The sequence below is a fragment of the Photinus pyralis genome, unplaced genomic scaffold, assembly GCF_008802855.1.
Source record: "Photinus pyralis isolate 1611_PpyrPB1 unplaced genomic scaffold, Ppyr1.3 Ppyr1.4_LG1, whole genome shotgun sequence".
Taxonomy (NCBI): domain Eukaryota; kingdom Metazoa; phylum Arthropoda; class Insecta; order Coleoptera; family Lampyridae; genus Photinus; species Photinus pyralis.
In genome coordinates, this window is record NW_022170249.1 from 33,152,625 (window position 1) to 33,179,961 (window position 27,337).

At 34.7% G+C, this 27,337-nt stretch overlaps 5 protein-coding genes and 1 long non-coding RNA gene across 10 annotated transcripts; 2 read left to right on the forward strand and 4 right to left on the reverse strand.

Annotated features, from left to right (window-relative positions):
* Positions 1-10: 10 nt before the first annotated feature.
* Positions 11-4,348, forward strand: LOC116167925 (dihydroxyacetone phosphate acyltransferase). 2 transcript variants are annotated; one of them, XM_031483542.1, is made up of 10 exons: positions 12-351; positions 398-704; positions 752-955; positions 2,527-2,678; positions 2,730-3,357; positions 3,407-3,486; positions 3,534-3,695; positions 3,745-3,914; positions 4,036-4,097; positions 4,146-4,348. In XM_031483542.1, exons 1-10 carry the CDS (start codon positions 163-165, stop codon positions 4,220-4,222), a joined length of 2,031 nt encoding a protein of 676 aa, XP_031339402.1. In that variant the 5' UTR covers positions 12-162; the 3' UTR covers positions 4,223-4,348. The 2 variants fall into 2 exon arrangements, with proteins under 2 accessions (XP_031339410.1, XP_031339402.1); XM_031483550.1 differs by lacking the exon at positions 752-955 and having other exon boundaries at positions 11-351.
* A 965-nt stretch (positions 4,349-5,313) lies between these two features.
* On the reverse strand, positions 5,314-7,787 carry LOC116167938 (serine/threonine-protein phosphatase 5). 2 transcript variants are annotated; one of them, XM_031483563.1, is made up of 10 exons: positions 7,627-7,787; positions 7,194-7,435; positions 6,998-7,145; positions 6,832-6,953; positions 6,614-6,778; positions 6,453-6,558; positions 6,262-6,404; positions 5,790-6,097; positions 5,658-5,739; positions 5,314-5,604 (listed from the first exon to the last, which is right to left on the reverse strand). In XM_031483563.1, exons 1-10 carry the CDS (start codon positions 7,718-7,720, stop codon positions 5,545-5,547), a joined length of 1,470 nt encoding a protein of 489 aa, XP_031339423.1. In that variant the 5' UTR covers positions 7,721-7,787; the 3' UTR covers positions 5,314-5,544. The 2 variants fall into 2 exon arrangements, with proteins under 2 accessions (XP_031339423.1, XP_031339430.1); XM_031483570.1 differs by having other exon boundaries at positions 7,194-7,350; positions 7,627-7,767.
* Positions 7,788-9,622: 1,835 nt separating this feature from the next.
* LOC116176820 (ras-related protein Rab-1A) lies at positions 9,623-19,008 on the reverse strand. 3 transcript variants are annotated; one of them, XM_031495627.1, is made up of 7 exons: positions 18,802-19,008; positions 18,196-18,268; positions 18,093-18,140; positions 17,993-18,040; positions 10,707-10,934; positions 10,428-10,652; positions 9,623-10,195 (listed from the first exon to the last, which is right to left on the reverse strand). In XM_031495627.1, exons 1-6 carry the CDS (start codon positions 18,813-18,815, stop codon positions 10,458-10,460), a joined length of 606 nt encoding a protein of 201 aa, XP_031351487.1. In that variant the 5' UTR covers positions 18,816-19,008; the 3' UTR covers positions 9,623-10,195; positions 10,428-10,457. The 3 variants fall into 3 exon arrangements, with proteins under 3 accessions (XP_031351487.1, XP_031351481.1, XP_031351473.1); XM_031495621.1 differs by having other exon boundaries at positions 9,623-10,236; XM_031495613.1 differs by having other exon boundaries at positions 9,994-10,652.
* Positions 19,009-21,435: 2,427 nt separating this feature from the next.
* Positions 21,436-21,871, forward strand: LOC116180328. Its single transcript, XR_004147107.1, has 2 exons — positions 21,436-21,698; positions 21,745-21,871. It is a non-coding gene; the product is annotated as an uncharacterized LOC116180328 (long non-coding RNA).
* LOC116180319 (RNA transcription, translation and transport factor protein) lies at positions 21,799-22,940 on the reverse strand. The gene is made up of 5 exons (XM_031500251.1): positions 22,725-22,940; positions 22,454-22,675; positions 22,315-22,404; positions 22,108-22,268; positions 21,799-22,063 (listed from the first exon to the last, which is right to left on the reverse strand). Exons 1-5 carry the CDS (start codon positions 22,783-22,785, stop codon positions 21,860-21,862), a joined length of 738 nt encoding a protein of 245 aa, XP_031356111.1. The 5' UTR covers positions 22,786-22,940; the 3' UTR covers positions 21,799-21,859.
* Positions 22,941-23,747: 807 nt separating this feature from the next.
* LOC116159192 (zinc transporter 7) lies at positions 23,748-25,475 on the reverse strand. Its single transcript, XM_031472138.1, has 3 exons — positions 24,904-25,475; positions 24,631-24,848; positions 23,748-24,583 (listed from the first exon to the last, which is right to left on the reverse strand). Exons 1-3 carry the CDS (start codon positions 25,088-25,090, stop codon positions 23,948-23,950), a joined length of 1,041 nt encoding a protein of 346 aa, XP_031327998.1. The 5' UTR covers positions 25,091-25,475; the 3' UTR covers positions 23,748-23,947.
* Between the last annotated feature and the right edge of the window lie 1,862 nt (positions 25,476-27,337).

Sequence of the window (27,337 nt, forward strand, 5' to 3'; positions counted from 1 at the left end):
CGATTTTCATAACCGGATCGCGTTTGCGCATTAACGACAACGGTTATTGCCGGTCCGGCATTTTTTGTCTAATTTTTTATAAATGTGTGTAAACAAATGCTGTGTTTATAAACAAATTTGAAATGAGTGTCGCTTTAAATTGTTAACTATTTGAAAATCATCATGACGTCCAAATATTTGCAATCTTTTAAAGATATACTAACAGACAGAAGAACAGAATATAGTAATTTTATGTGGATTTCTCGACACTTGGACCCTAAGGCTGCTTATGAACGTTTAATTAAACCTACCCCAAACTTTCACAAAGAGGAAGTACTAAGAAGCGTTAAGATTCAAGAGATAATCGATCGAGTATGCTTCCTCAACTGTAACCTTAAGTAAATTTTGAATCTTTTAGATCTCACGAGAGACCGGCTTGCAAAAGGGCAAACTTGCTAACAACGTTTGGACGATACTGAACGAGATCGGCTTCAACAAGCGCTTGAGTATAATCAGGTGGCTGGGATTTTTACTAACCAAAATTGGCCTACAAGTTTACTCGGGGATTAAAGTAAACGAGGAGAAACTTCTGAAGATAAAGGAACAAATGGGCAACAAGCCGGTTGTATTCCTCCCAACCCACAGAAGCTACGCAGATTTTATTGTTATGTCTTATCTCTGTTTCACATACAACATTGAAATACCTGCAATTGCGGCTGGAATGGGTAGGTCTGCTAAGGGCCATTCCTAGTCTGTAGTTTTATTGTTTCAGATTTTTATAGTATGTGGGTGATGGGAAGTGTGTTACGGGATACTGGTGCTTTTTTTATGAGACGATCTTTTAATAACGACCATTTGTATTGGGATACTTTCCGTCAATATATACACCAGATAATAACGGAAGGTGATTTACCGTTAGAGTTTTTTGTTGAGGGTACACGGAGTCGTAGTGGAAAATTCTTAGTTCCCAAGCTTGGTAAATATCTTCCTGTTAGTAAGGGTATAATGTAAAGAATAGAATGGTGGGGCATGTAGTCTGTAGAAACAGTAAATTTAATATTTATAGATGGCACAAGTAGGGGGTATGTAGTTTTGCAAAAGTTAGTGCCTTATTAGACGACGATACCTGGGACGCCACTGGTGGACTGACTACTTACTGGGCACTTATTCTTACGGAGCTTATTACACTAGGGACATCAGTGGCTTCGCCAGAGTTTGTTGTCTGATCAGTGACTGCCCAGCAACCAGACAATACACCACTGGTGGCCAAGAATGGTTGCTGGGTATTAAATAAACAATCTCTGGCTCCACCGCCGCCAGTGTGACTGCCTGCCCATATTATAAAATAAGGGATGGTGACACTTGGCGAAGGTGGCGTCGCCAAGTGTCTGCGTGTAGTAAGGTATATTTAGTTTGCCTTTGCATGCACGTAACCGGTGTATTATGACGTCATCACAAAGTATGTTTACATAGCATCATGTAGTCAGTCGAAGAGAATATGTAGGCAACCATACAGACAGTGTTACATTGTGGGTAGGATACCCATTACATCAACGGCTTCTATTGACCAATTACTAAAAACATGTTTCGATAGGTATTTGTAACAGGTTGTGTATGTCATGATCTTTTACTAACAAGGTGGACTACAGTGCGTTTCCACATATCATGTAAAACTGCAACAATGGCTTGTTGCCACATATCTAAACGATTTTCTCTGCCATAACCTTTCTCGCCAATATGTCTGTTATAATATAAAGTATAATATAATGTTGTTTGCAAATTTCCCATATATTTTCGATGGAATTAAAAACGCAATGGTAGTACCACCTGTCAATTTTCTAATGCCATCTCTCATCAGCAGCATACCATTTTGAAAATTTGTTTCTGAAATAACAAATTTTTAGTCTCAATACTTAAAGTATTACTACGCATAAACCATGCTGTAAGAAAACAAACCTTGCAATAATCTCCAGTAATAAAACCATCCATGTTTCTGGCATGTAAAACTACATATCTTACATAGTTAAGGTTCAACCATCATCTTTTTGATAGCGGAAAATGTAGGTATTTCCTTTGTAATCCATTAGTTTAATGAGATGTAAATTATTCGTGTAGTAGAGTTATCTTACTTGGTTCTTTATTTTGCCATTAAGAGGTCATCCACGTTTTATAGATTTCTTATTACGATAGTTCTTTGTTTCGCCGTCAGAGGTCGTTGCTATCCCTTCTTTAATAAGCTATACTTTAAAAAAGATTAATGATCTTGTAAATTACTCCGATATATCTAATTTTACTCAGGCTATTTGTTTCGCTACGAAACTCGATTTTTTTGGACGATCACTTTTGACTCGGAGAATTTATTTCTGTTAGTGTCCTCAGCCTACTAGTGAGTGATCTAATTTCGCATGTACTTAGTTAATTGAAAATGTTACAAATAACAAAAAAATATGCATCACTCAAACACCCTCAGAGAAATTAAGCTTGCATTTAACCAGTTTTAAATTTATCTGCCCAATGATTTCAATTTTAATACTCTACATTTTTTAGGATTGCTGTCGATGGTGCTAAAACCGTTCTTCACTGCAGGTATCCCCGACATATTATTCATTCCTATCAACATCAGCTACGATCGTGTGCTTGAGGAGAAGTTATTCGCTTATGAATTACTTGGCGTGCCGAAACCTAAAGAAAGTACCTCTGTAAGTAACCATCGATCCATGTCCTGAGTAAGACTGCAGTGCAAAATTTAGGGTTTCTTCAAGTCATTGAGCATTATGAAGGAAAATTATGGAAATCTCTATGTTGATTTTGGTGACCCAATTTCTGGGCGTGAGTTTTTTGGTGGCGTAGTTAACAGGGCGCTTCACAACATACGGCCAATTCACTTGCAAGAGTTTACAGAGCAAGAGAAAAGTTTGACTGCCAAGTTAGCTAACGAAATTGTTATCAATCAGCAGAAGTGTTCTGTAATTACAACGTTCAATATAATTGCGTTAGCTTTGACAAATAATTATGCCATGGGGTGTAAGGGAATGAAAGTGGAGGATCTTGTAGAGGACGTGAGTTGGATTAACGATTATCTGATTCATTTTGGCGCGCACACTGAATTAGATAGTGTGGACATTCAAAGTGGTTTAAAAGTGCATAAACACTTGATTGAAATCACCAGTGAGAAGACTGTTAAATTGGTTGACCATTGTGTTGCATTAAAGAGCATAGATTCTTCAAAGCTTAGAGGGCATGCACTATCCCAAGATACTATGAATTCCATCCTTCCTTTCGTTATGCTTCAGTTGTATGTTAATCCTGCTCTGCACTATATATCTCAGTCAGCCATGATAATCATCATCTTACAGCATCACAAATTGATTAATAAAGGTAATTACATTCAAGATATACTGTTACGATACTCGGTCTTCCATTTTAGATAATCTTTTTACTCAATACACGTTTTTGCAAACATTATTTTCACACGAATTTGTTTCATGTAATACTGGAAGCAATTCGGTATGTAATGATTATTGTAACGATTTTTTACCCACGGAATGTCGTAGAAGTTTGAAGAACTACTGCAAGACTTAGCAAACGTAGCATTGATACACTGTGATAGTTCCGGTTATTATTTATCCGACAGTAATAAGCTACAAATGTTTTTGAGGAATAATTTTACCCCGTTCTTATTTACGTACTATACCATTTGTAACTTACTTCTGCAAGTATGTAATATAATAATGGGAATTTGTAAAGTAATTCGTCGCTTTTTAGAGTGACGGGATGGTCAACGAAAAGACTGCCGCCGCTACTGTTCAATCACAAATTGAAAAACTCATAGCTGTTCGGAAGTGTTTTATCCACCCATATTGTTTGAACTTGGATACAATAGCAAATGCATTTTCTAGTTTAACATCTATGGAAATCATTCGTAAGGAAAAAGTGTAAGTTCACGTGTAAAATCACGTCAATTTTGCATTGTTTCTTCAGTAAAAAGTAGAAATTGATTCAGTGACAAGAGTTTGCTTTAGGCAACTCTGTACAATAATGTATACTAATTTGCAGAGACGATGACACCTTTTGGAATGTAAACATGGAACAGTTGATTAATTTATGCTGTAAAATAGGTTGAGTATCATCAATATTTTGACAATGTCTTATTGGATATGTTGCAGAGGTATATTTAGATGCCGAACTACGAGTCGATAAGCTGCAGCCATCGCGAACTGTGTTACTAAGTTCCAAACTTTAAATTTTACTAATGACAGTGTTTTTATTTATTTATAATTTTATTGAATTTGTAATTTATTGAAAAAAGTGTAATTGTGACAGTTTTTAACAGTGTAAAGTTTGAATAAACACTGATTATTTAAACATGCCTTGCAATTTTGGAATACAGGTCACTGCTGGATTATGATCAAGTATAGGTATTAAAGTAAGAATAACATTGTACACGCTCCTTTATTTTATCAAATGAAGGAGCACGTACAATAGTTTGTAGTTAAGCTCATACCAGTGTTTTGGGCAAACGTAATCTTGGTCAGACAAAAATTTGAGTAATAAATAAGAAGTAGTATTGCTGAAAGTGTTTGGAATTATGTTCCCTTAAGGGGTGCTATCAATTTCAATATACTGCTGTATGTAATGGTATGCTCAATTACACCACCCACAAAACACCTGAATTAATGATGGGAGACTCAATAGCCTTGATCAACTTCCGAAAATTCAAAAGGATTAACTACATCAACACCTGACACAACTGTTGGACACAAGGAGAAATATCCGACATGAAAACTCGATCCAGATTGCACAAATAAGGATTCTAATAAACACAATTAATTGATTGACAATGACAAATATTATTCTGAAACACATGAAATGAAAAATTAAAATAATGTTCCTGAAAGAAAGAAAAGCACGCAGGTGATCGATATATGAAATAAGAAAATCTGAAAATTCAGCATATACAGGGTGTTCTTTTATTATATTTCATTACGGACAACAAATTGCACCTTAACTCTTCATCCCTATCATGTTATTTAATTAATAGTTTGGAGTACCTCCAATACCGGGTGTCCAGGTATGTGTTCATTAGGTGAAATATCATTGGTCATGCACATTTGAAATACTTCACTTATCTTAAACCCTGGTACATGTTCAGGAACCATTAATATCAAAATTAAAGAAACTGATTTTTAATAAAATATATTGACCTAACTAGATAGTATAGATATCATTACTTCTATAAAAATACATGATAGCAAACATTTTCTACAAGTAGAATTATTGACAATTAGACTGATTGATACACGAATTATGACTGAATAATAATTAGATCGCAAATTAAATTAAAATATCATTTTATTTCCATGTAATTGTACATTGTAGAATTAAAAAAATGACGAGTAAAATGACCGCCTTACAATGAGATAACAAACATAACAATCAATTAATTACTACGCCTTGATGAGAGTGGATGGTTATTGAATTACCTACTTAAAAGTAAAGCTATTTATATAGACCTTCAGATACCTGTACTGATAAAATTATTCTACAGACCTACCGATCCGAGTACTAGCACATTAGACTTAGTAACGAATTAGCATACGCCATTGGTTTAACGTTTGGATGGGGCTGAAAAAATCAGATCAATCAGACATTAACATTAATAAGGGATCATAACTTACCACAGCATCATAAGTTGTATATTTAGGTATCATATCTTTTCCCTTAAGTGTAATGAATGCCCCTTTGTTCCCCATAGTATCACTGTAACAATCGAATGAATAATCTTCTTTAGTTTTTGTTTTAAATAATACCAATAGTTAGGTGCAGAAAAAACGGTAATGCATTTATTATCATGCGCTATTTCGTAACCATCATTTTTTACTTCGTGACTTCTTATTATGTAATCCAATTTGTTTTGCGCTAAGAATTTTTTTGTTATATCCGGCCCAAACTGACAACCGACACCTCGCTTGCTGGTCGTTCTGCCATTTTGAGGCATGGGATCTGACCACAGCAACTCGCACATGAGGCCGTCTTCGGGCGGTTGTCTGTTACGTTCTATTGCACGGATATCCGCCAATGTAACATCATCTCTGTTGAATAGTCCGCCATGCATTACCTAATAAAATAAAATTTTAATTGTTTGTCTTTATTTAAAAATGTAGACTTTAGAAGGTGTAAGTATTGTACTAAAAGTTAGTACTATTAATTAATCGATTGGGATGTAGAACGTATTGCCCCTTTTTTGTTTTAAATTTACATAAAACCGAGTATAAAACTTACCAGCACCCTATTATTTAAACAATGCGCTAAAGGTAACCAATTATATACTTCAGTGAATAAGTCTGCCATTTGCGCAGTATATTTGGCTTTAACCTCCCCTTCGAAACCATACATTTGGTTCATTGTAGCACTCTCATGATTGCCTAAAATGTGACTTAATAAAAAATGTGGGGCCAGTTGAAATGTATTACCTCGTGACATAAAGAAATAATTTGGATATAATAACTTAAAACCGAATAATGTAAAAATGCATTCAACAGAAAAGGAACCTCGATCCACAAAGTCCCCATTAAATAGCTACACAAAGGTTAAGGAAAGATGTCTATAATCTAAAACCTTTTTATAAGGATACATATGGATTAGTTGGCGAAGGCAATCCATTTAGCTCGAAAATGTTCATGAGATCGAAAAACTGGCCATGAATATCGCCACATACTGTAAACTTATCGTCATCTTCAATATTTACATCGACAAGTGACGGTTGTGCAGAAAAGTAAGCTTTAATGTCTAATAATATCTAGCAAAAAATGAGTTTTACCACAACATGAGGAAATCTACTCACAAATTCACCTTGTACGCATATTTCCTATGTAGTTTGCCTTGCTTTTTGTAAAGTTCCATTAAATCCTTCATAAATTGTAATGTAACTTTACCATCTTCCAACTCCGGTCCGTTATAATCATTCTCAATCGCTAAAAATTAATCTGAAGAGGACATTAACAGATATTGTTCGTACCCATAGCATCTAAATCAATAGTGTCTGCGATATTTCTTTTATTATCCTCCACGGATATTGCCTTTTCGAAAGCAATTTTTTTTACAATTTTATTACATTCTGTGTACTTTAGTTTCGCATCCTTATCATTTGGTTTAGCTTTGGTTACCTACAAGTGTAAAACTCAGTCGATGTCAATAATAAAAAATGTCCTTACATATTCGTAATCTTTCAACGCCTCTTTGAATTTCCCTAGTGACATATGTGCTGCAGCTCTCCTATAAAATCCTTTGAGATACGATCGATCTAATTCGATTGCTTTCGATGCGTCTGTTAAAGCGTATCCAAAAAATTCGGATTTGAGATAGGCGAAACTACGATTTCCATAATAAATAGCTATATTAGGGTTACATTCTATTGCTTTTGTATATAAATTAATGGCCGTATTAAAATCTTGGTCTAAAATTTAAAAATTTGTAGGTTATGGTGGACAATCACATGGAAAACAATAAAGTTGTGAAATGGACTAGGATAATGGACAGTATTTCATAAGTTAATTTAAAAACTCATATATATTTTGATTTAAAAAAGTATTCTTCAAAAGATACCTCCTTTCAATTACATGTAAACATTTTCGTTTATTGACTTACTTTTAAAATATTCGTTTGCTTCGGTTTTGTACCTTTCCGCCTTTTCAACATTTTCTTGTGTTACAGTAGTATCATTGAGACTATTTTCAGTCATTTTGTAAAATAAATAAATTAATGCCCAAAATTCTACACTTTCTTCACACTTTTTGTAGAGATAGGGAATTTACTTTTTTACTAAATTAGCAAAATTGCTTTGAATGTACAGGGTGGTGCACACATAACGTTCCGCAAATGTAACAGCACTGTATAGATTGCTTTGTGCAATCGCAAACGGTCACTCTCACAAAACAGCTGTCCAGCTAGCTTAATTAAATAAACTTTCTCAAGACACGTCTGGTCCCCGCTACATTTAAAAAAAATCTCGGTAAAGATTTAATTTTATTAATTTAGGAATCTCAGGCAACCTTGATCACTTTCAACAACTCCAAGGAACAAATTATGAATAACACCTAGCTCTAGCATAACTCTGGATACGAATATCAAATTTAACATGAGTTAGAACTCGAATCCTGGGTGCTTGCTTGTATCGTACTATTTTTGGAAAAGTTTGTGATGGAACCGAAGTTACGCGCTAACATTCGATTTGAATATTTGCGGTTCGTATTTTCTAAAAGGAAATAGATGCCCCAGCCCAGGTCGCCACTTTAGTCGCTATAGAGGATACATCCAGGATTTATGGTAACTTGATGCGTGCGTCTGCGTTGATTTCATTTCATACCGATTGGCTTTTGTTGCCGATCAAAGATTCATTATACAAACGGTACAATATAGTAATCCCCACATCATAACATCTAGTATCCTGCAACAAAATACCTAAGTGTGTAAGGACCATCTCAGTGGTAGTTAAGCCAGATCCATAACAAGCACTAATTCCCGTGGAGGCAACTGCACTAATCTCCTCAGCTTACCACTAGCTTATAACATCTTTGTTCGTAATGCTTAAATCGAATTAAGATTGTTCTTTTTTCAAATTTCGGAACATGTCTTGTGGCATGCAATGTTTATTTTCTTTGTTAAGAGATTTGTAAAATTGTATGATGTAATCAAAATCTATACGTGGTACGTCGCACGTGGATGTTGCCAGAGCAACTACTCACTCGAGCTTAAGTATGTACACAACAAATTTCATGGAATTCTCTCCATTTTCGTTGTCCGGTCAAGAATTGCAGTGGAACTTTTTTTTTCGAATTTTCAAAAACTAATTCCAGAGATTTATGATTTTCATGTTTAAAAACCCCAAATATAGTTACTCAGAATTTTTTTTCTCACCCCCAAGTAGATGTGCGCACTTTCGTGGTAGGAATTTTGAAAAAAAATTTTTAAAAATGGGATACGGCATACCCAAAAACCTATTCAAAAACGAGACGAGGAAAAAATTAAAGAAGAAATCCAAATTTCACCACTTTGGGGGGTGGTTCCTAAAAGAAACACGTTGGACCCTCGATTTATTAGGAAAAAGTGCTCGTCTTTGTCTCTTCTATCGCCCAATTTTTTTTACATATGGTCATGGAAAACCCTGTATATACGTGTAAATTTGAATAAAAGAACAGATAAATCAATCATCAAACCAGAACTATTTTCCCATATTTAACTCTACACTCAAGAGAGGTACATGAAAATAACGTTATAAGAAAAGTCACAATGCTTCTTATTCAAGTGTGATAATCGCTAAAACAACATCACAAGAAATAATTGTTTGCATTACAAAGAACTATTCCACTATCCACTATTTACTGTTATGCTACCTGTTGCAGTGGAAGATTGATTAGGAAGGTCTGTAAAATGTAACTTCAGGAGTAGTTTAAATCAATTTTACTTATATTACATTATTCTTGTACAAATATGAACTACAAAAATTATGATACATTTTTATAATGGATAGTTTGAAAGTTTTGCACCTTAATCAAATTTGAAAAGTATATATCATTGACTCCTTTCTTGTAAGTAAACCGAAAGTCGGTGCTTCTCTAAGTTTAATGATGTGCACTGTTATATGCAAATATACTATTCTCGAATAAACCTACATAGTCCATAATTCATATGTTTCATACACACCAGTTGAAACTATCACTACACTGCCCTATTTAAGGAAAAAAAAGCGTACAAATATGCACCATAAAAGACTACTGCTTTCAAAGCAGATTTGGGCTTTATAAAACAAAATAAGTGTTCCCTGTAGTTGATATTTTAACACAAGTCATAACACAACATAAAAACAATTTCAGTAGTTATGTTGTAATTTAAAATACAAAATCTTTTTTAATTTTACAACAAAACAACAAATGAAACTTACAACATAACTACACACAATTTCGTTCCAACTTTATAACCACCCTACTACATACATGATTTGAAAAAAACAAAAAATATTAATAAATAATTTTAATGAACTATCTAAATATTTATAAAAACAATATAATTAATGGAACTAACTACATTGGTGTTGATTATATTATAACAGGTATGCAAATATAAAAAAATGTCACCAATGACAAAACAAAGATTAACTATACACATATGATATATAGAGTTGACGGATTACTACATTCAAGACGACAGTCCTTTAAATCTACAAAGAAAAAAAAAAGTCACGGTGACCGAGCCAAACTCCTGCAAGATAGAAAAACATACATTTTTCATAAGCACGCGAAAGTGACAAATCACAAGTACATTATTAACAAAACTGAGCAAATTAAACGCAAAAGAAAAGTGGCGAAGTGAAGTTTATTGAAATAACATTGGAAAATACAGTTTGTTGCGCCTTCTTTATATTTTTTTTAAGAAGGCGAAAAAGAACTAACCTGTAAAAAAATTATTTAAGGTTGCGTGTTTCAGCAACAACCCGATTTAGTTTCAATAGGACGCCCTTGATCAATTTTTACTTTACTAGCTTGCTCTGCAGTAGACGACGGCGGACCCACGCGGTTTTTAATTTCTTCAGCCATTGTCATGAAAGCCTGTTCTACGTTTGTCGCATTTTTTGCAGACGTCTCGAGAAAAGGAATGCCTAACTGATCGGCATATTCCTACAATGTACCTTATTGTAGCGAGTGCCGAGAAAGAAAGAGAAAACTACTTACTTTAGCCGTAGTGAAATCGACAACTTTCTTCGTAGTAAGATCATTTTTATTTCCTACAAGCAGTTTGTTCACATTATCACATGCGTAACGATCAATTTCTTCCAACCACTGCTTTACATTGTTGAAAGAGTCTTGGTCTGTGCAATCGTACACGACGATTATACCGTGTGCTCCTCTGTAGTAGCTAGATGTAATTGTTCGGAAGCGTTCTTGCCCTGCTGTGTCCCACTAAAAGTTAAATAAACTGTTAGCACAGCCATCAACAAGAATGAGTCACAACACTTTATGAGGAACGAAAATTTAATGCAACCCTCTTTATATTCTTTAGGCAAGACTTGAAAACACAAAATGATTCTTGTAATGTACTGGAGAACTAGATCTGCATATCCATTTTGACGGACACTATCTCTATATATAAAAATGAACCCCTGTTTTTTCTGGTCACGCAATAACTTTAGAACGACTTCACTGATTTCATTCATCTTTTTTTTTTAAGTTTTCTAATACTGTTTAGAAGGTTCTTATGGCAAGAAAAACTAAGAAAATCGCGCAGAAAATTGGAGAAAACTTATCGACTATTTAAACATCGCGCGTTTGACGGTGCGACGGCAATTGTTTTAACAGCTACAGCGATCGGCAATGGATCGGCATATTCGTAAAAAAATTTATTTATTCATATCATAGTGTGCTGTCAATTCGATCGGATAGTTTATCCAGATTTCAGTGAGTTTTTTGAGAAGGTTCGAGGTTATTTTACCGCAATCACGCCTTTTATATTAAAAGTTTGATATAAGTACCTAATATCCATTTTTGGTAAGTAAGTGTTGAATGTTTAGACTAAACACGTGGGATACATAGTTAATAGAAACACTAAGGGAATCAATTTCTATTTTCAGTTGAATTTTAGTTTTTTCAAGATGCTACTAATTAGACGTAGGTACCAACTTATGTCGTAGAATTCGTAATCCTACAAGTCAAACATATATACGAGTACTTAAGTCAAACTGACGAGAAAAGCGAAACACGAAACGAAGTTAACGGAATCGATATGAACAACGCAGAAATGTCCCCTTTAATCCCTATCAAGTTGCATTTAATAATTATAACGTAGCAACGATTACAGTTTTCAGTCAATCGTTGCTATTAGACCAAAGAACTTTGTGTGTCCACATTGCAAGGCTTCTAAGATTAAAATTGACGCCCCGGGATTGTGTTGCACAAGTGACCATGTGAAATTGACGCCATTAGTACCGCCACCAGAGCCACTACATTCCTTGGTTTCCGGAAATGGGCCAGATTCTATACATTTTTTGACTCATATCCGGAAATACAATAATTGCTTTCAAATTACGGCATTTGGCGCAACAAAAAAAAAAGGTACGTTGCTAGGTCTGAATCGCCAAAAGCAACTAGAAGTGAGTGCGTTTGTTTTTTATTACTTTGGGGAGAGATGGTGAGATTTTGCGGCAAGTGTGTCAAAACCTCTTTTCCCGCTAAACGGTTGAACCGATTTAAACAAAATTTGCTACACATATTCTTAGATACAAAAGGGCAGAATCGCGCATGCGCAGGTGGGGCGGGTGGTACTTGTGTTAGCCACAGCAAATTTTTTGAAATAATCTTTTGTAGATAGAGTAGATATTGCAATTCGTTTCCTTTGGGAAGAGAATTAATTCTTATTCTTTTTTGAAAAAATCATTTGAACTAATTCTCCAATTAAACCACTGACTTTTATATGAATTAATTCGTGCTAACCCGGTACCAAACAGATTTGAATATATCATTATTCCACCATATCTCATGTGTAATAAAACAAGTAAACCGGGTTTCGCGCTAAGGCGAGTAACTTAACTGCAGCGCATTTTCCATCCATTGATCCTAACTTTCACATAAATGTCTAAGAAAGTTGGCATTGAGCAATCTGCGCATGCGCATATCTGATTTTTACAATATGTGATATGTGTGCCTTTACAGGATTGGACCATAGACATATAATACATAGACTCCGCATGCCAATGCTAAGCACGGATATTGCAGGTGAGAGAGAAGGGAAAACTAAGAGGGTAAGATGTCTCTTACTCATCCGATTGGTTCTTTCAACAAAAGCGATCGCGATCGCATTCAAATTAAATTGAAAGAACCAATCAGATGCGGATAGGTGCAAGCCTGTCGAGGACCCAGAGCAAGAGAAGGACAATATATAAATAAATAAACAGCGCAACGTGTTACCGGCTCTCGTCTATAATATATTATAGTGCTGTTTGGCTGTATAATATGTATTAGTTTTTCAATATTAACTAAATTCTGTATTATAAGATTATTATAGAAAAATTTGTAATTATTTTTTAATATACCGGCCCACCAGGAATTCGACCCACCGGGAATATCCCGGTGGGTTCATCCAACCCTGTGCCTTTACTAGAAGTATTTGTGGTTACACATTTGATTTTTACTATGTACGATGTGTCTGCCGTTACTAATGACATTTGTTGTTAAAATATCGCACATTCGATTTCTACAATATGTGATGTTTTTCTTGACTAGAAACAACTATGGTTAAAATTTCAAAGAAATGTCTATCAAGTTGGAATTTTGCTGTCTGCGCATATTTGATTTTTACAATATGTGATGTTTGCCTTTACTAGAAAAATCTGTGGTTAAAATTTAAAAATAAAATATCTATAAATAAGAAAGTTAGCATTGCACTGTCGGCGTATGCGCATCACGCACACTTGATTTTAACAATATGCGATACGTTTGCCTTTACTAGAAGCTTCTGTGGTCAAAAATTCAACAAAATATATTAATAAATAAGAAAGTTGATATTGCCCAACCTACGAATGCACACATTAAGCGTCAGCATTTCTTTTTTTGTCAAATGGCCAGAGCTATAAGCTACCAAACTCAAATAGAACAAGCTAAATATCTTGACTCACAAATAGTCGTAACTGTCGTCGCTTACGTTAAATATCAACAGATGTGTTTTGTCAAGACCTTAACTTTTCTTTTTGTGAGATTTCTTTCTCCAGATCACATTTGAAGCCTGGTCCTACCAATAAGTGGATCTGCTTGATAAGTACCATCTGATTTTCGAAAATGAGTTTAATTGCATTTATGGGAAGGACAATATCAAAATTAATTTAATCAAAATCACTCCATGAATAAGAAATTTTGTTCTGCACATGCGCAAATCTATTTCGTAATATGTCCACTAGATGCGCTGTAATTAACATTTCGTTAAATTATGTTAGTAAATAACAAAGTTAGGATGGGCTTATGCAGAAACAGAAAATTATTAAACATTTTTTTTCGCCCACCCTACCTGTTGAGACCTATTAAATAAAAAAAAGATACGAAGAATCGTATATGATTTTCAGTAGGGGAATTTGTTAATCCGACTTATCACTGATCATTGGACTAGTAGAAATCGATTGGCGAAGGTTTGACATCACTATCTGTTTTCGTTCTCGAGTTAGACCAAGAACCATCATATAAGCGGAATTTTTTTTCTTTTAAAAATTTTGTCTATAAACGCAGCTTTCTACGAGGTGCCCGTGCGAAGATCTCAAACGCTCCCTCAGAGAGACGGATAGAATTCATGCAGATATGAACTGTATTTTTCATGAAAAATATCAACACAGTCCACTGTGGAAGTTTTGCTAAAAGAAAAGCAAAAATAATAAACCACTAAAGCGGATCTAAAAAACCAGCAGATCACCTCGGTGTGACCCTACGAGGTCATTAGATTGACCCATTTCCAATAAGCTACATGTGGCATTAAGGTCAACTGTGCAGTTTGAACCGAATCGGTCCAAGCGTTTCGTCATATCATATCATGCTCAGGGACAGTGGGCACCATCGACTCCCATAAAAAGCTTTACCCTGTCGCTTAATATCAGCATTCATATATGAAAAAATCAAAAAGTATGATTTGGGCCACCATTTTTGACACAAAAATTAAAATGTTAAAAACAGCTAAATTTAGGACATTATATACATTAAATGTAGGATTAAAAAATGAAATATTATATAGGTGAAAATAAGCAAGTATTAACTTCCAATATAACTGGCACTTGAAAATCAAAACATCAAATATTCAAAGGTCTCCTTTTGAGATACCGATAGCCAGCATTCAATGGGGGGACACCCAGCACCCTGTATAGTGTAATGAATTTTAAAGAAGTTTTTGAAAATCCAAGTTGATATAATGTTTGCAGAAAATTCGGATTTTTTTAGGTACAGCAGATGCCATTCTAATTTCATCAACTGGTACAATTCAAGTGATTAATGTAACATTAATGGCCGTTTGCACCAACAAATTTAAGCGGAGCTTAAAATCCATGACAACCATTGTCTCAATAATCATTGCCATGGATTTTAAGCTACGCTTAAGTTAAGCTCCGCTTAAATTTGTCGGTGCAAACGGCCATAACAGGGGCCTTTAAAACAAGTTGCCAGATTTTGCCAAGCGCGGCGCTAAAGTCGCTAAAAATCGATATTTTTCATGAAATTTCAGTCTACAGATTTGATTGCCATTATAATGGTAACACCTACCACTTCCCCATAGAGGGCGCTTAACTTTAGTGCGTTTTAAAGACCCCAGATTACTAAAGTAATGCGAATAGCAGCAATTTTGACTCAGTTTGGGAACCGCGAAATTTGAAACAACAGTTGGAAAGTATGTATAAAGTATGTATTTTGTAGTCGGTCTTGGATTGTGCGGATACTTGGATAGGGCAAGTTTTGTGAGCGTATCGTTTAATACCCTTTAACGTCACAAGAAAAATATAGTTGCATAGCTTTTTAAATCATTTCACCACTCCACATAAAACCCTTATGTGTACCCAATTCTAAATATTTTAATTGATCTTTTAGTTTGTCTTCACTTCTGAGTAATTTCTTTTTTCGGTTTGTTTTCTTGCAAAAGTGCTTAGATGCGCTTCTCCAATGAATTAATGGTTACATCAATACTCTCCTGAATGTACAGACAACTGTTATAATACAACACAACAAATGTCAAACCTGACACTAGGTGTCAAACGGTCATTTTGGCTCAATTAGCAGTTTGTACAGTGGCCTAATGAATCGCGTTACTTTAGTAACCTAGGGACTTTAGTGCGTTTGAAGTCACTATATCTAGTAACTTTACTGCGTTTATCGTTGGCGTTGGATATTTCCAGAAGTTTGCATTTAACATCATTCGGTATTCCATATGCAACTGATGGAATGCATACATGTGAAATGCTCGCTAATTCAATGACCCCGGTGCGTGTCCTGATCATCCGCACACGCAAGGGCTCGACTGATGCCCGTGCGTATTTGATCGGTCGACTGATGGTACGCACGACGTGCGAAAAGGCAAATTTAAACAATGGCCCTGTCTCACCAGTCGTTTGTGAAACGGATCTTAGTAATTTGAAACTTTTAAAAATTCGAAATGAACGCTGAGAATGTCTTGGTTTTTCAAAGTTTCTTAATGCATTTTGCTATACCCGGTATTTCCAACTTGAATCTGAGAGGAGGCTGATCGAAATAAGCAACATTTTGCTGATGTTGCACACATTTAACATTCTTGGTGATAATAGGCGCCCTCTTGGAGAGAATACCTGAACTTTACTAGGTTTGCGAACATGGTTGATCATATTTCGTCGTCAATTTCAGGTGGTTTTAACCACATTACTCCCTCGCATTACTCATTAATTATAAAATTATGCGAGATGATATTTGGGCAATTAATTGCTCATGTTGTTGGGAAGGTATTAAATATCTCAAAAAGTACCTACTACTTCAAAGTAAGATGTAAGTATCTCAAGTTTCAACCTTGTTTTTATGGTTAATAATGAAAATTGTGATCCCAAAAAGCTTATTACCAACTCCTTGGCTAGTAGAATCAGAATCTATCCTCATAAGTCATATTTACATGATTTTCAGTCATACGGGAGTGATGTGTTTAATAAATATACCTAATTTTGGAATTATGGTGCCATCTTGCGGAGTATGTGTTTTAAAGGCACCTCTAATAGTACATTATATATCAAGGTAGAGAAGTCCACTATTATTGCCTGAGCACCAAGATTACATCTCGAGGCGCTTGCGCCGAGGGGTGTAAGGTGCGAAGGCAATAATAGACTTCTCTACCGTGGTATATATACTATTTTTTTCACTACTAGCACTTGAAATCCTCTAAATTAACATATTATATTGATAAGAGAGTTAACGGTTAGACAGAATTGTTTGTTTCTTAATTTAACATGTCAATCAAGTACGTGGAAGTACAAGTCAAACAGGCCGTATTTTGTTCTGTCATTGAGATTTTTCAAAGAGTAATTTCGTTCGAATTTTTTCAAAATGTGATAATTTTAGGTATGTGATTTCTCTGGAAATTGCGAATGGTGGCAATTATTCGTTTTAAAGAACTTGTCTAAACGTTCATGGAGCGAAATTTCGGGTTGTGTTTTCTAAAAGTGACAGCGTGACAGTTCTCATTATTGACTAGGTACTAGTTAATAATAAAAAATTATTAACCACTTTGAACAAATGCCGAGAAAGCCTACTTTACAAGTGAAAAAAAGGTTAATAATCATGTCATCAGACGCTAGTAGTGAAAAAAAGTTAGTATACTATATTTCATTCATTATAATAAGGTAGTAGATGGCGCTGTGTTTGAAGATAAGCACACACAGGAAAAATATAAAACGGCATAAAATTATTCTAAAGTAGAAATATCCAGTACTGCAAACAGAAATAAATCTTTGACATTAGCAGTTAATGACACTTCCAACAGTTTAGATGGCAACAGAAACTACCAGCTTGCAAAATTCGCCACTCGTTTTATGTTTCAGCGTAATACTGACTCGTGTTTTAACCAATCACACTGAAGGTCAAAGCTTCCCTATGCTTTGTACCGCTACCTTCTTAAAATGAATACAGTATAGTTTCACCTTGAGTTTCAACAATACAAAATATCATTAAAATAAAAAAATTAAAATGGAGTTACACTGTTACAGTCTTCTCTGCTCATCGGAATATGCCATCAGGTATTTTATAGATCATCTGGCGATAATTGGCAAAGCTTTGAAGATATGCACATCTATTTCATTTAATTCCCAGTACAAAACAAAAACCATGTCAGTTTCTGATAACGTAGATAATTAAATTAGTTTAATTGAATGAAATTTATGTAATCACCCACTCCCATTGTTAATTACTACTCCAAATCTACGAGCCCTGACCACAATAATCACACCACTGAAATCTAAGTTATAAAATACACTGTAAGTACTTACAATTTGTAATTTAATAGTTTTGCCACCTAAATCGATTGTTCTGATTTTCTGAAACGGAAAAATAATTGTAATACACTTAAACTCTTGACAGTATACTTACAAAGTCTACGCCAATAGTACTGATATAACTTTCCGTATACGTATCGTCCTGAAAAATAATACAGGTTAGTTTAAGGAAACTGTAAGGCTACGGTGAGTTTTACCGCAAATCGTAGTAGCAAACATGACTTTCCTACTCCAGAATCTCCAATTAGAAGCAGTTTAAATAAATAATCACTAAAACAAAGATGTAATTTATACACTCTCAAAGTTTACATGAACGTGCATTACACGCTTTCATAAACGTGTCAATCGAAACAAAGGAACCTACATTTTCTGGTTTCGGGTTTACGATCAAAATGCGTATGATTAAAAGTTTAGGTATACGGACCATGACTACAACTAATGAATAATAATCACGAGGAAACGAAAGAGAAAACAATAACAATATGTATGTGTGCAAGCCAGGGAACATCAAAAACTGACAACTTAGTGAAGCAAAATTGTTTTTGTATTTTTGGAATTCCAAATTCTTGATAGCTAAAAGTTGACTCAATCATATGACGTATGCTTGCCACCCAAATGATTAGGGTAATAAAGTGGGTGTATTAAAAAAGATATAACTTGGACGAGAAACACGTACATCAATAAAAAAGAGTTTTGCAAACTCGTATTGGTAGCGTATCTGAGGTCAAACTACGCAATTAATTTCGAAGAAAGGGGAATTTGTGTAAAATGACAAATCAGATGTAACTCTAATCAATACTCACTATTCCGGATTCATTTTTCACTAATACGTATTGTTTTAAGCTTCACAAAACCTTGTTTATTAAAATTCTGTAACACTCGACTTTTAAGATTTACGCACAATGGGGAAAATTTATCTTCATAAATATCCAAATTTAGAACAATGGCTACTACAAAGTACTCCCAACCAGTTTTAAGACTTACGAAGACGTAATGCACTGCCAAGTGGCACATGCGATACTGCGCACTTGGTGCGTCACAGCAACTACGACCGCGAAATTTAAAATTCAATACAATTTTTCATAAAGTAATTAATAAAAAGTGTAAAATGAGGGACACATAACAACACCATCGGTTGTTTTTTAAATTTGCACCTTCTAAACTTTAAACACTACAGTTCTAATTTCATGAATATTCATATTGAGTATACAGGGTGTTCGCGGTTCGAGGGGTGTTCGTGCAAGTGCTCTTGATAGGTATTAAGGCGAGAAGCTTTGATTATAAAATACAACTATATTCAAAGGCGAGAAGCATAGTTCCACTCTGTCTCGAGACGATCTGGAATCTTGATTCTAGCGGTGATCGAGAAAGCATCGTTTAGTTTACGTTTTTATTGATATTTTTTTTAATCGCTGAGTGAGAAATAAGTCGCCCAACAACACGAAAGCTACTACAACTGCGGAAATCGATTACTTTGTATGTAGCATTTTATACTTTTGATAACCATCTTTATTTATGAAATGTACTTAATTTAACCTCAATGCAGAATCGCGTATTTGATACGGTTAACTTTTAAAATCATGTTTGGTGGAAATGTTTGTTCAATTTTTGTTTCTGTTTTGATTACAATGCGGCCTTGACCTAAGGTAAATTTATAAATTTTGATCATTCTTTTAAACATACAGGGTGGTGCCTAGCGCAACGCAGCATAGGGATTTCAATGGTAATTTCTTTATAGTCAATTACTAGCTCCCCTAATTAATTTAGAGCAAAAGTCTAAATACGTTTTTTTTAGAGAAAAAAATACTGCATCTGTTCATACTTTTAGTTATAATTTTCCATTTTTCAAAACCGTAGAAATCGACAAAATAAAAAATTTACATGTTTATAAATCAGTGATGCTTTGGAATCTTTTAACAAACTATAAGTGCATCGTATCTAAGTTATCGTTGTTTGACGTCGAACGATTTTCATATTTAATTCTGTTTCAACTAACCGAGGCAATAAAAGGCATCTTGGGGTAATTTTTTTTAGAGAATGTATGCTGCATCTGCATCAGATACTATTTGTTTATCATTTTCCGGAATCAAAGTACCTACATAATCGAAGAAAAAAAATTGATTTGGAGAAGATTTGTTCCTAAACTTATATTCGGATTTTCCGCTACTGCAGCCAAAACGTTAAATGTATGGTCGTTTTCCTGATGGTTTTGACGGACATTTTGAACGTTATTGCACTTGCAGTTCTTTAACTAATTTATAAACAAGTATAAATTTAATATACGTCAAAGGCAAATAATGAAACGTGATCGCTGTTTTTTTTAGGTAATTCCAAGGCATATTTGATTTATTGTAAAATGAACCTTTTTATTTTGTCGATTTCTACGGTTTTGAAACACGGAAAATTATAAGTAATAGTATGAACAGATGCAGTATTTTTTTCTCTAAAAAAAACCTATTTAGACTTTTGCTCTAAAATAATTAGGGGAGCTAGTAATTGACTATAAAGAAATTACCATTGAAATCCCTATGCTGCGTCGCGCTAGGCACCACCCGGTATAGAAATTATCGAATTGTTTGAAGTTTAATGTAAACTAACATTTTCACCGTGATTGAGGCGAAATTATTTATTGTAAATTAGATTGCCTTCAGCTGCTTGTAACTTCTGGGGGTAAGTAATCCTTGAATAGGATTGTTATTTGCTTGTTTCACTCCTATTTTGATTTGTTTTTGAGATTGGCCACTTGATGCTCCTGATTCGCAACTTCAATTCTTGGTGTAGTACGAATCTGACTTTTTTGAAAATCAGATTATTTGACATAATTATATCAACGTTAAAAATTTTGTTTGACACATATAGTAAGTGCGACCTTCATCTTTTTAAAAAGCAACAGATAGGTCAGCATGAGTAGGTACGTGATTCGTCATTAGAAAACTTATTTTTTTTCATTTAGGTACTACCTTAAGCCCGTTTGTAACGATCACTTCTTTAGTCAATTTTTAAATAATTTTTTTAGGAATAAAAAAATTGAACTTTTCATACATCAACTTTGATCAATTTTTTAGTAGTTACTTTAGGAACTGCCCGCCCTATTTTTAAGCTATTTAAAGCTTCACGTACTACGCGGTTTCCGTAAAAGCTACTCTTTACGCGATCCTAGTGGTGTTCATACGACTTTATTTTACCCTTAAGATTCACATACCCACGACTACAGTGCCCTCTATCCGTGATCATGACCACCCATTTTGTATTTGAAGCAAAGGGCTAATAGCAGTCCCATGGTCTCTGAAGACGATTTCTCATTTAAACAAAAATTCCAAAGGTGACTCGACAGCAAAAGCAACTCATTTTTGATCGCATAGCATAAAGGAGACCACCCTCTCAACATTTTCAAATTTCAATTATTAAAAAAACTTAGGTTAAAACCAGAGCTATCTCTGGTTAAAACGCTTGCTGAATCATTTTTCAAATATTGAACAGCCCGTATAGTTGTGATTCTGTTCACTTTCAACTGTGTAGAGTTCGAAATTTAAACAAAAACTTTACACTTATTAATTATATTAGGGCACAATGAAAAAGGAGTGCATTTCTTGTAAAATCATATCAATTTGTACTTTTGTAGGAATTGGAGGTTATTTGTTTTACGTTAGCCGAAAACAACCTCCTCTATCAAAGTACAGCTTGATTGCTCTGGGAACTGGTAAAACAAACGATGAAAATGATAAAATTTAATTGGAAACTTTTAGCCGCCGCTAGCGTAGGAATTATGCAAATTACGAATAAATCATTCGCTCGATAGGAATTAGATCAGATCATGTTTTATTGGGTTACATACTTTTAAGTTACATAATAAATAACATCTTATTTTCCAACTTTACCAAGTTTAGTATCGGTCTTTGGATTAGCAGTCATGTTTTGCACAAACACAATGCTTTCGTTACATTGCGTTTGTAGATCTCTTAAGTTTTGTATATATAACAGTCGAAGACTTTTGGCAGCTTTACTTAGTATTGGATCACCTAAATTGTAGCCCTTAATAGCATCCTCATACGGAAATGGTGTTCCCTGAAACAAAATATCACACAAATTCCCTGCAGAGTTAACTATACCTTTATAATAAAGTCGTTGGGATTCTTTATGGACTCAGGATTGAGTCTACTACAAATTAACTTGCTACAAGCTTTAAGCGTTACCAAGGGATTAGGATGTGGAGATATTTTTAACATCTTCGCAATGCAATCTACACCATTTTTAAAGTCATCTCCTCCAACTGTAAAAACAATTAAAACAATCCATTATTTCAATCACAGCCTTACAGTCTAAGCAATCTAATGGGTTGTCTGCCACTACATTTGGTATACTTGCAGATTTTATAACAGCCAGAGAGTGCTGCTCGTACTTACTCTCTGCAATAAGACATTAAAACAATTTAAATTTCACATAAAAGTAACATACTATTTTTAAGATATTCGATGTCTAAAGCAAAATTTAAAAACCAGTCCAATTCCTCAATGGTTAAGTTCGGTTTTACAGGGCATAGAACGTCTCGCTTGTATTGTTCAAACGAGTTTTTCCAATTTGAAGAATTGACGTCACTAATCGCCCGTTTATCCGCTTTGTATTTTTTTATTTTGTTCTCTTCGAGCCACACAATCACCTTCCGAAATTGTTGCTCATCTAGTTAGGGAAGATTATTAGTGACGGTTTTGCAAAATATTGTTCTTACCATTAGCATTAAGTGAATCCGAATTGGGGTACTGTAAAGCTGACAGTTTTCGTTTAAACATTATAGGGAAATTTGTAAATAAAAATATATGTAAAATGCAGGACCGTTTCTAGAGGATTTATAGAGAGATTTTATTCCTTTTCAAATAATACCGGATAAATCTATGAGAAATTACTTTTGAAGGTTATGTGGTATGGTAAGTACTTCATGTACCATATATATACAGGGTGGTGCACATTAAGTAGGAACATAGGGATTTAACATGGGAAATTAGTTTTATGCAATATCCTGCCTTCCTGTACATTTTACGGAAAGAACTGTACAATTCAAGAGTTGTTTAGAATTAAAAGATGCATTCAAAACTGTTTTTACATGTTTTATTAAGCTTTTGGTATACCCGCAAATTCCCCGCAGTAATTCAGAGTAATATAAAGTAGACTGTGATCAGTGATGTCTTGCACATTCACACCAAAGAAGTTCTGGTTTATAAACCTCTCGCCAGAAAAGATTGCCGGTCACAGAACACCTGATCCCGGTCTACAATCTATGTTTTTCTTAAGATGCGAGCGACTTCCAAGATAGTATTTTTTAGGGGTCTTAATATGTAAACAAACACATTGCAAATGGGTTGCATAAAAAAATTAAACAAGACTACCCTTAATTAAAATGAATATTTCTGTTTGCTTCTATCACACGGAGAGAGCGCATGCGCACTCTATTACATTTGATGCCTACACCCACGAACAGCACTGTTATGCAGTGTCCTTGTCTTTTTTTGCTCACATAATGTATGCATTTGTTCTATTTACTTGAACAACTCTCATCCATTGGGTCCCATTAATTAAAAACCAAATATAAAAATAACTTATATTTTGAAACATTAATTTAAAAATTCAGGATTTGGCTTTTTAAAATACATTCGAATGTCTTTAAAATTAGAAGGATAATTGTACAGAATCTTTGCAATCTTTACATGTAGCACCTTGTAGCTGGAAATTTTTTGAAGAGGAATGAAACAGTACAATAGATCCCAATAAATTTTAATTTTCCAACAATTTACTGAGCATAACAAAAATTTCAGACTATACACCGATTTAAACATTTTTAATGGGTCTTTTTACACTTTTATTCTTAAAAATTAAATTAATAAGCTTTCGGCTACCCAACTGTTTGGGTCTCACGCATGCGGTACATAATTTGAAATTGTTTAATTGACCTAAGGATCACATAGGCGTATAATCCAGCTGCACGTAGAGTTGCCGAACACCGGCCGCAGCGAATATCATTTGAGTGTGCGACACAACGTACTTTGGATCTACAGTTTTTGAAACTTCTAACTTAATAGCACCCACGTACACATCACTGCAAAGAGTCCAGAAATGCGGTTCTTGTACCGAATAAACGCCCGCTAAACTTATCACTTTTTGATAGCACTGGGGCAAAATGTTGTCCAAGCTCGAGGGTTGCCGTTGCATTAGAATAACCACGGAATCCTTAATTAATGGTAAAACACTTAAAATTATAAGACTAGAAATAAACATCGAACAAATTGGATCGGCTATCATCCATCCAAACATCTGCATTAAAATAGCAGAAATAATAACACCGACACTTCCGAGGGTATCGGCCAGTATATGTAAAAACACTCCTTTCATTATTTGTGAATTACCGGAAGAAAGATCAATGTCAATACTATGGTCATGCGAATGGCCATGAGAATTGTGTGCATGCCCATGTCCGTGGGAATGTCCATGCGAGCTTCCACCTCCGTGGCTATGACCGTGTTGGAATGCGTATATCCCCACCATATTAACTAGGAAGCCCAAAACGGATACAAGAAACAATCTTTCGTGTTTCACCTACAATATACGAGATACAAGGGCATGTTACGAATGAGGAGACCTACCTCTGGTGGCTCGATTGCACGTTCTACCGCTTCGGACATGATAAAGAAAGCGATGAATAGCAAAAATAACCCATTTACAAACCCGGCAATTACTTCTGCACGCACATATCCATACGAATATTTTTCATTCGCCTTCCACTTGGTTATAACCGACGCTGCTAACCCTGCTAGCAGACCGGTACAGTCAAAAAACATATGGAACGAATCCGATATTAGACCTGCAAAATGTACTCAATGAACAACCCGCCACACTCCCTACTCCTTGCAAGTTACCTAAACTATTAGTCCAAATGCCATATGCTAATTCGACAAAAGCGAACGATAAATTAAGTATCAAAAATAAGAATAAGTTTCTTGAATTTCGATCTGCGAAAATAAGTCTCAGCCAGCCATTTAGCCGTTCTTTAATCCTGGTCAGAATACCACCGCCGACCGTATCTTTATGAGAAAGTGGAAGCATTTTTTTAATTCACTTGTTTAATAGCACAATTAATTTTTACAATAGGTATAATAAACTACGGTTTATAAACATTAGGATTTAATCGCGAATACTTTTCTATTTGCCTACGTGTTTATCTCTGGATGGAGTACTTGAAGGAAAACATTCTGTTTTCACATAATTTATAACATTCTGGTTCCCAGAAAGAAGAACTTAAACTACGTTTGGTATGTTTTAACAGATTTCAGTAGCTGGTACTGTATCTGCTTAATCCACGTCTTTTAAAAAAGCATTTTAAGTGAAAAGGGACATTTTAAGGAAATGTACATGTGTCAGACTTGCCAGAATTTGTATATTTCTTTCACAGATACCAATATAATGGAATTTTAAATTGAGAATTGCCAACTTGACTCTGGTTTGGTGATTTCTTTTTTTTTAGTGGAAAGTTGAATCTTTAGATGGACTTAAAAAACGTTGTAATCATGAGCTTGAAAGCTAGCCACTTTTCAAAGAACTTTCGTTCTAGAGTAGAACAACAGTAGACCCTAGACTGTGATATAACTTTGTATTAACTATAATTAACCTTTTTTATTATCGTCCTGTATGTAGATAGTTACCAGTGGCGTAACTAAGATCATCCTGCAGTCTAGCGCGTCTAATCGTTAATGTTGATAAAGTTATTGAAAACCCTACCGATATTGTTGAGCTGTTTAAAAACCAAATCAATTTGAATTAAATAACGATCACCTTTGAGATGTTCTATCTACTATGATGCACGCCTTTTTGAGAGCTGGCAACCACGCAACTTATTAGAAAGAAAAAGCTGTCTGCGCCGTCTCGAGTAGGAAACGCTTATGTTATTAAGGCCGCTTGACATGGAGCAATACTACGCGCAAGAACTTGCAGAAAGAAATTGCAAGGTCAAATCCTTGCATGCAATAAGCATTGCATGGTATTTGACATGGTCCAATTCTATTTCAATTGCCACATGTCTGCCAACAGAAGAAACATATGGATTTGTCAACAAAGTTGTTAACCTCAAATGAAAATTAAATTTTGATTGCTTGAAGAAACATGAAAATTACAAGAATAAATAAGATTAGTAAAAACAAGTAATGAGTGCGTCTCTCAGCATCACAGTTGCCGCCGCTGTCTTTTACTAGGTTGGTGCCACAAAAACAACTAGATTTATCCCTAGAATTGCACGATTCATGCAAGAAAAATAGCACCGGTCCTATAAAAATTGCATGCAAGTTTCTTGCAGCAATTGATCAGCTGGCTTTGAACTGCGCATGCCTTTCGCAATTTTTCTTGCAACTTGCATGCAATTGCAATTTTTATTGCTCCATGTCAAGCGGGCTTTACGTTTGGTACCTTGATTTAGGCGGCCATGAGAAAGAATCGTGTTATATAGTCCGTTTCTTGTTATTTTTATGTTATTCAATGCAGGTAGTAAGCTTTGCATTTCTTTATAATTTTATTTATTTGTGTGTGGTATGCAACATTTTATATTTTTTTAATAATGTTCCATCATTGTTTTTGAAATGGACTTAATTTAACTTCACTGGAGAATCACGTATTTGACACCGTTAACTTTTTGTTTGAAATCGATTTCATTTTTGATGTAAATGTTTGCTCAATTTATATTTACGTTTTAATTACATCGTCTGAGGACGTCTGTAGTTAAATTTATAAATTTGATCTTTCTTTTAAAAATATGGCAAGTATCGAATTGTTTGAAGTTTGTCGTATGTATGGACTTGTTGTTTGTAAACATTCGCCGTGAATGAGACGGTCTAATTGGTAAAAAGTATACTGTAATCAATGTATATATAGTTACGACACCTAATTCTGAGACTGCGAATGACGGTTTTGTTACCTGCTTGTACCCCATCAACCAGTTGTTTGTTTTGCGACTTGCTTTTAATCTGCTTCATGTGTGTACCTAATTACCTATATGGGATTTATATTTATCATTCTTTATTATCAATCAATTGCAATAAATTATCTTAGGTACACATATTTACAACACATTCACTATGGCTCATTCATGCAAGAACTGATTGAAGATATGTTAGGTATATTATTACGTCATTATACAGGGCGGTGTTCCTAAATATGATGTAAATACGGAAGGAGCTAATATTTCTTTCTCTTATTATATGCTTTATATAAACATAGATCCGCAAACGCTTTTTTAACGGTATAGTTTCACCTTACATTTTCTGATGCAATTATATTATCGCGGCTTGAATTGCGAGTATGAGC

Bases quoted from the DNA above. Each gene is read 5' to 3' on its own strand.
- LOC116167925 (XM_031483542.1), top strand. From the start codon at position 163: ATGACGTCCAAATATTTGCAATCTTTTAAAGATATACTAACAGACAGA. The intron at 2,679-2,729 runs GTAAGTAACCAT...TGCAAAATTTAG, and splicing joins AACCTAAAGAAAGTACCTCT to GGTTTCTTCAAGTCATTGAG. The intron at 4,098-4,145 runs GTTGAGTATCAT...GATATGTTGCAG, and splicing joins TAATTTATGCTGTAAAATAG to AGGTATATTTAGATGCCGAA.
- LOC116167938 (XM_031483563.1), bottom strand. From the start codon at position 7,720: ATGACTGAAAATAGTCTCAATGATACTACTGTAACACAAGAAAATGTT. The intron at 6,954-6,997 runs GTACGAACAATA...ATTAATTTTTAG, and splicing joins TATTGATTTAGATGCTATGG to CGATTGAGAATGATTATAAC. The intron at 6,405-6,452 runs GTAATACATTTC...GTCACATTTTAG, and splicing joins TTATTTCTTTATGTCACGAG to GCAATCATGAGAGTGCTACA.
- LOC116176820 (XM_031495627.1), bottom strand. The intron at 18,041-18,092 runs GTAAGTATACTG...TTTCCGTTTCAG, and splicing joins GTACTATTGGCGTAGACTTT to AAAATCAGAACAATCGATTT. The intron at 10,653-10,706 runs GTAAGTAGTTTT...GGTACATTGTAG, and splicing joins TCGATTTCACTACGGCTAAA to GAATATGCCGATCAGTTAGG.
- LOC116180319 (XM_031500251.1), bottom strand. From the start codon at position 22,785: ATGTTTAAACGAAAACTGTCAGCTTTACAGTACCCCAATTCGGATTCA. The intron at 22,405-22,453 runs GTATGTTACTTT...GTCTTATTGCAG, and splicing joins CATCGAATATCTTAAAAATA to AGAGTAAGTACGAGCAGCAC. The intron at 22,269-22,314 runs GTAAGGCTGTGA...TTGTTTTTACAG, and splicing joins CCCATTAGATTGCTTAGACT to TTGGAGGAGATGACTTTAAA.
- LOC116159192 (XM_031472138.1), bottom strand. From the start codon at position 25,090: ATGCTTCCACTTTCTCATAAAGATACGGTCGGCGGTGGTATTCTGACC. The intron at 24,849-24,903 runs GTAACTTGCAAG...TACATTTTGCAG, and splicing joins CATTTGGACTAATAGTTTAG to GTCTAATATCGGATTCGTTC. The intron at 24,584-24,630 runs GTAGGTCTCCTC...CGTATATTGTAG, and splicing joins GTGCAATCGAGCCACCAGAG to GTGAAACACGAAAGATTGTT.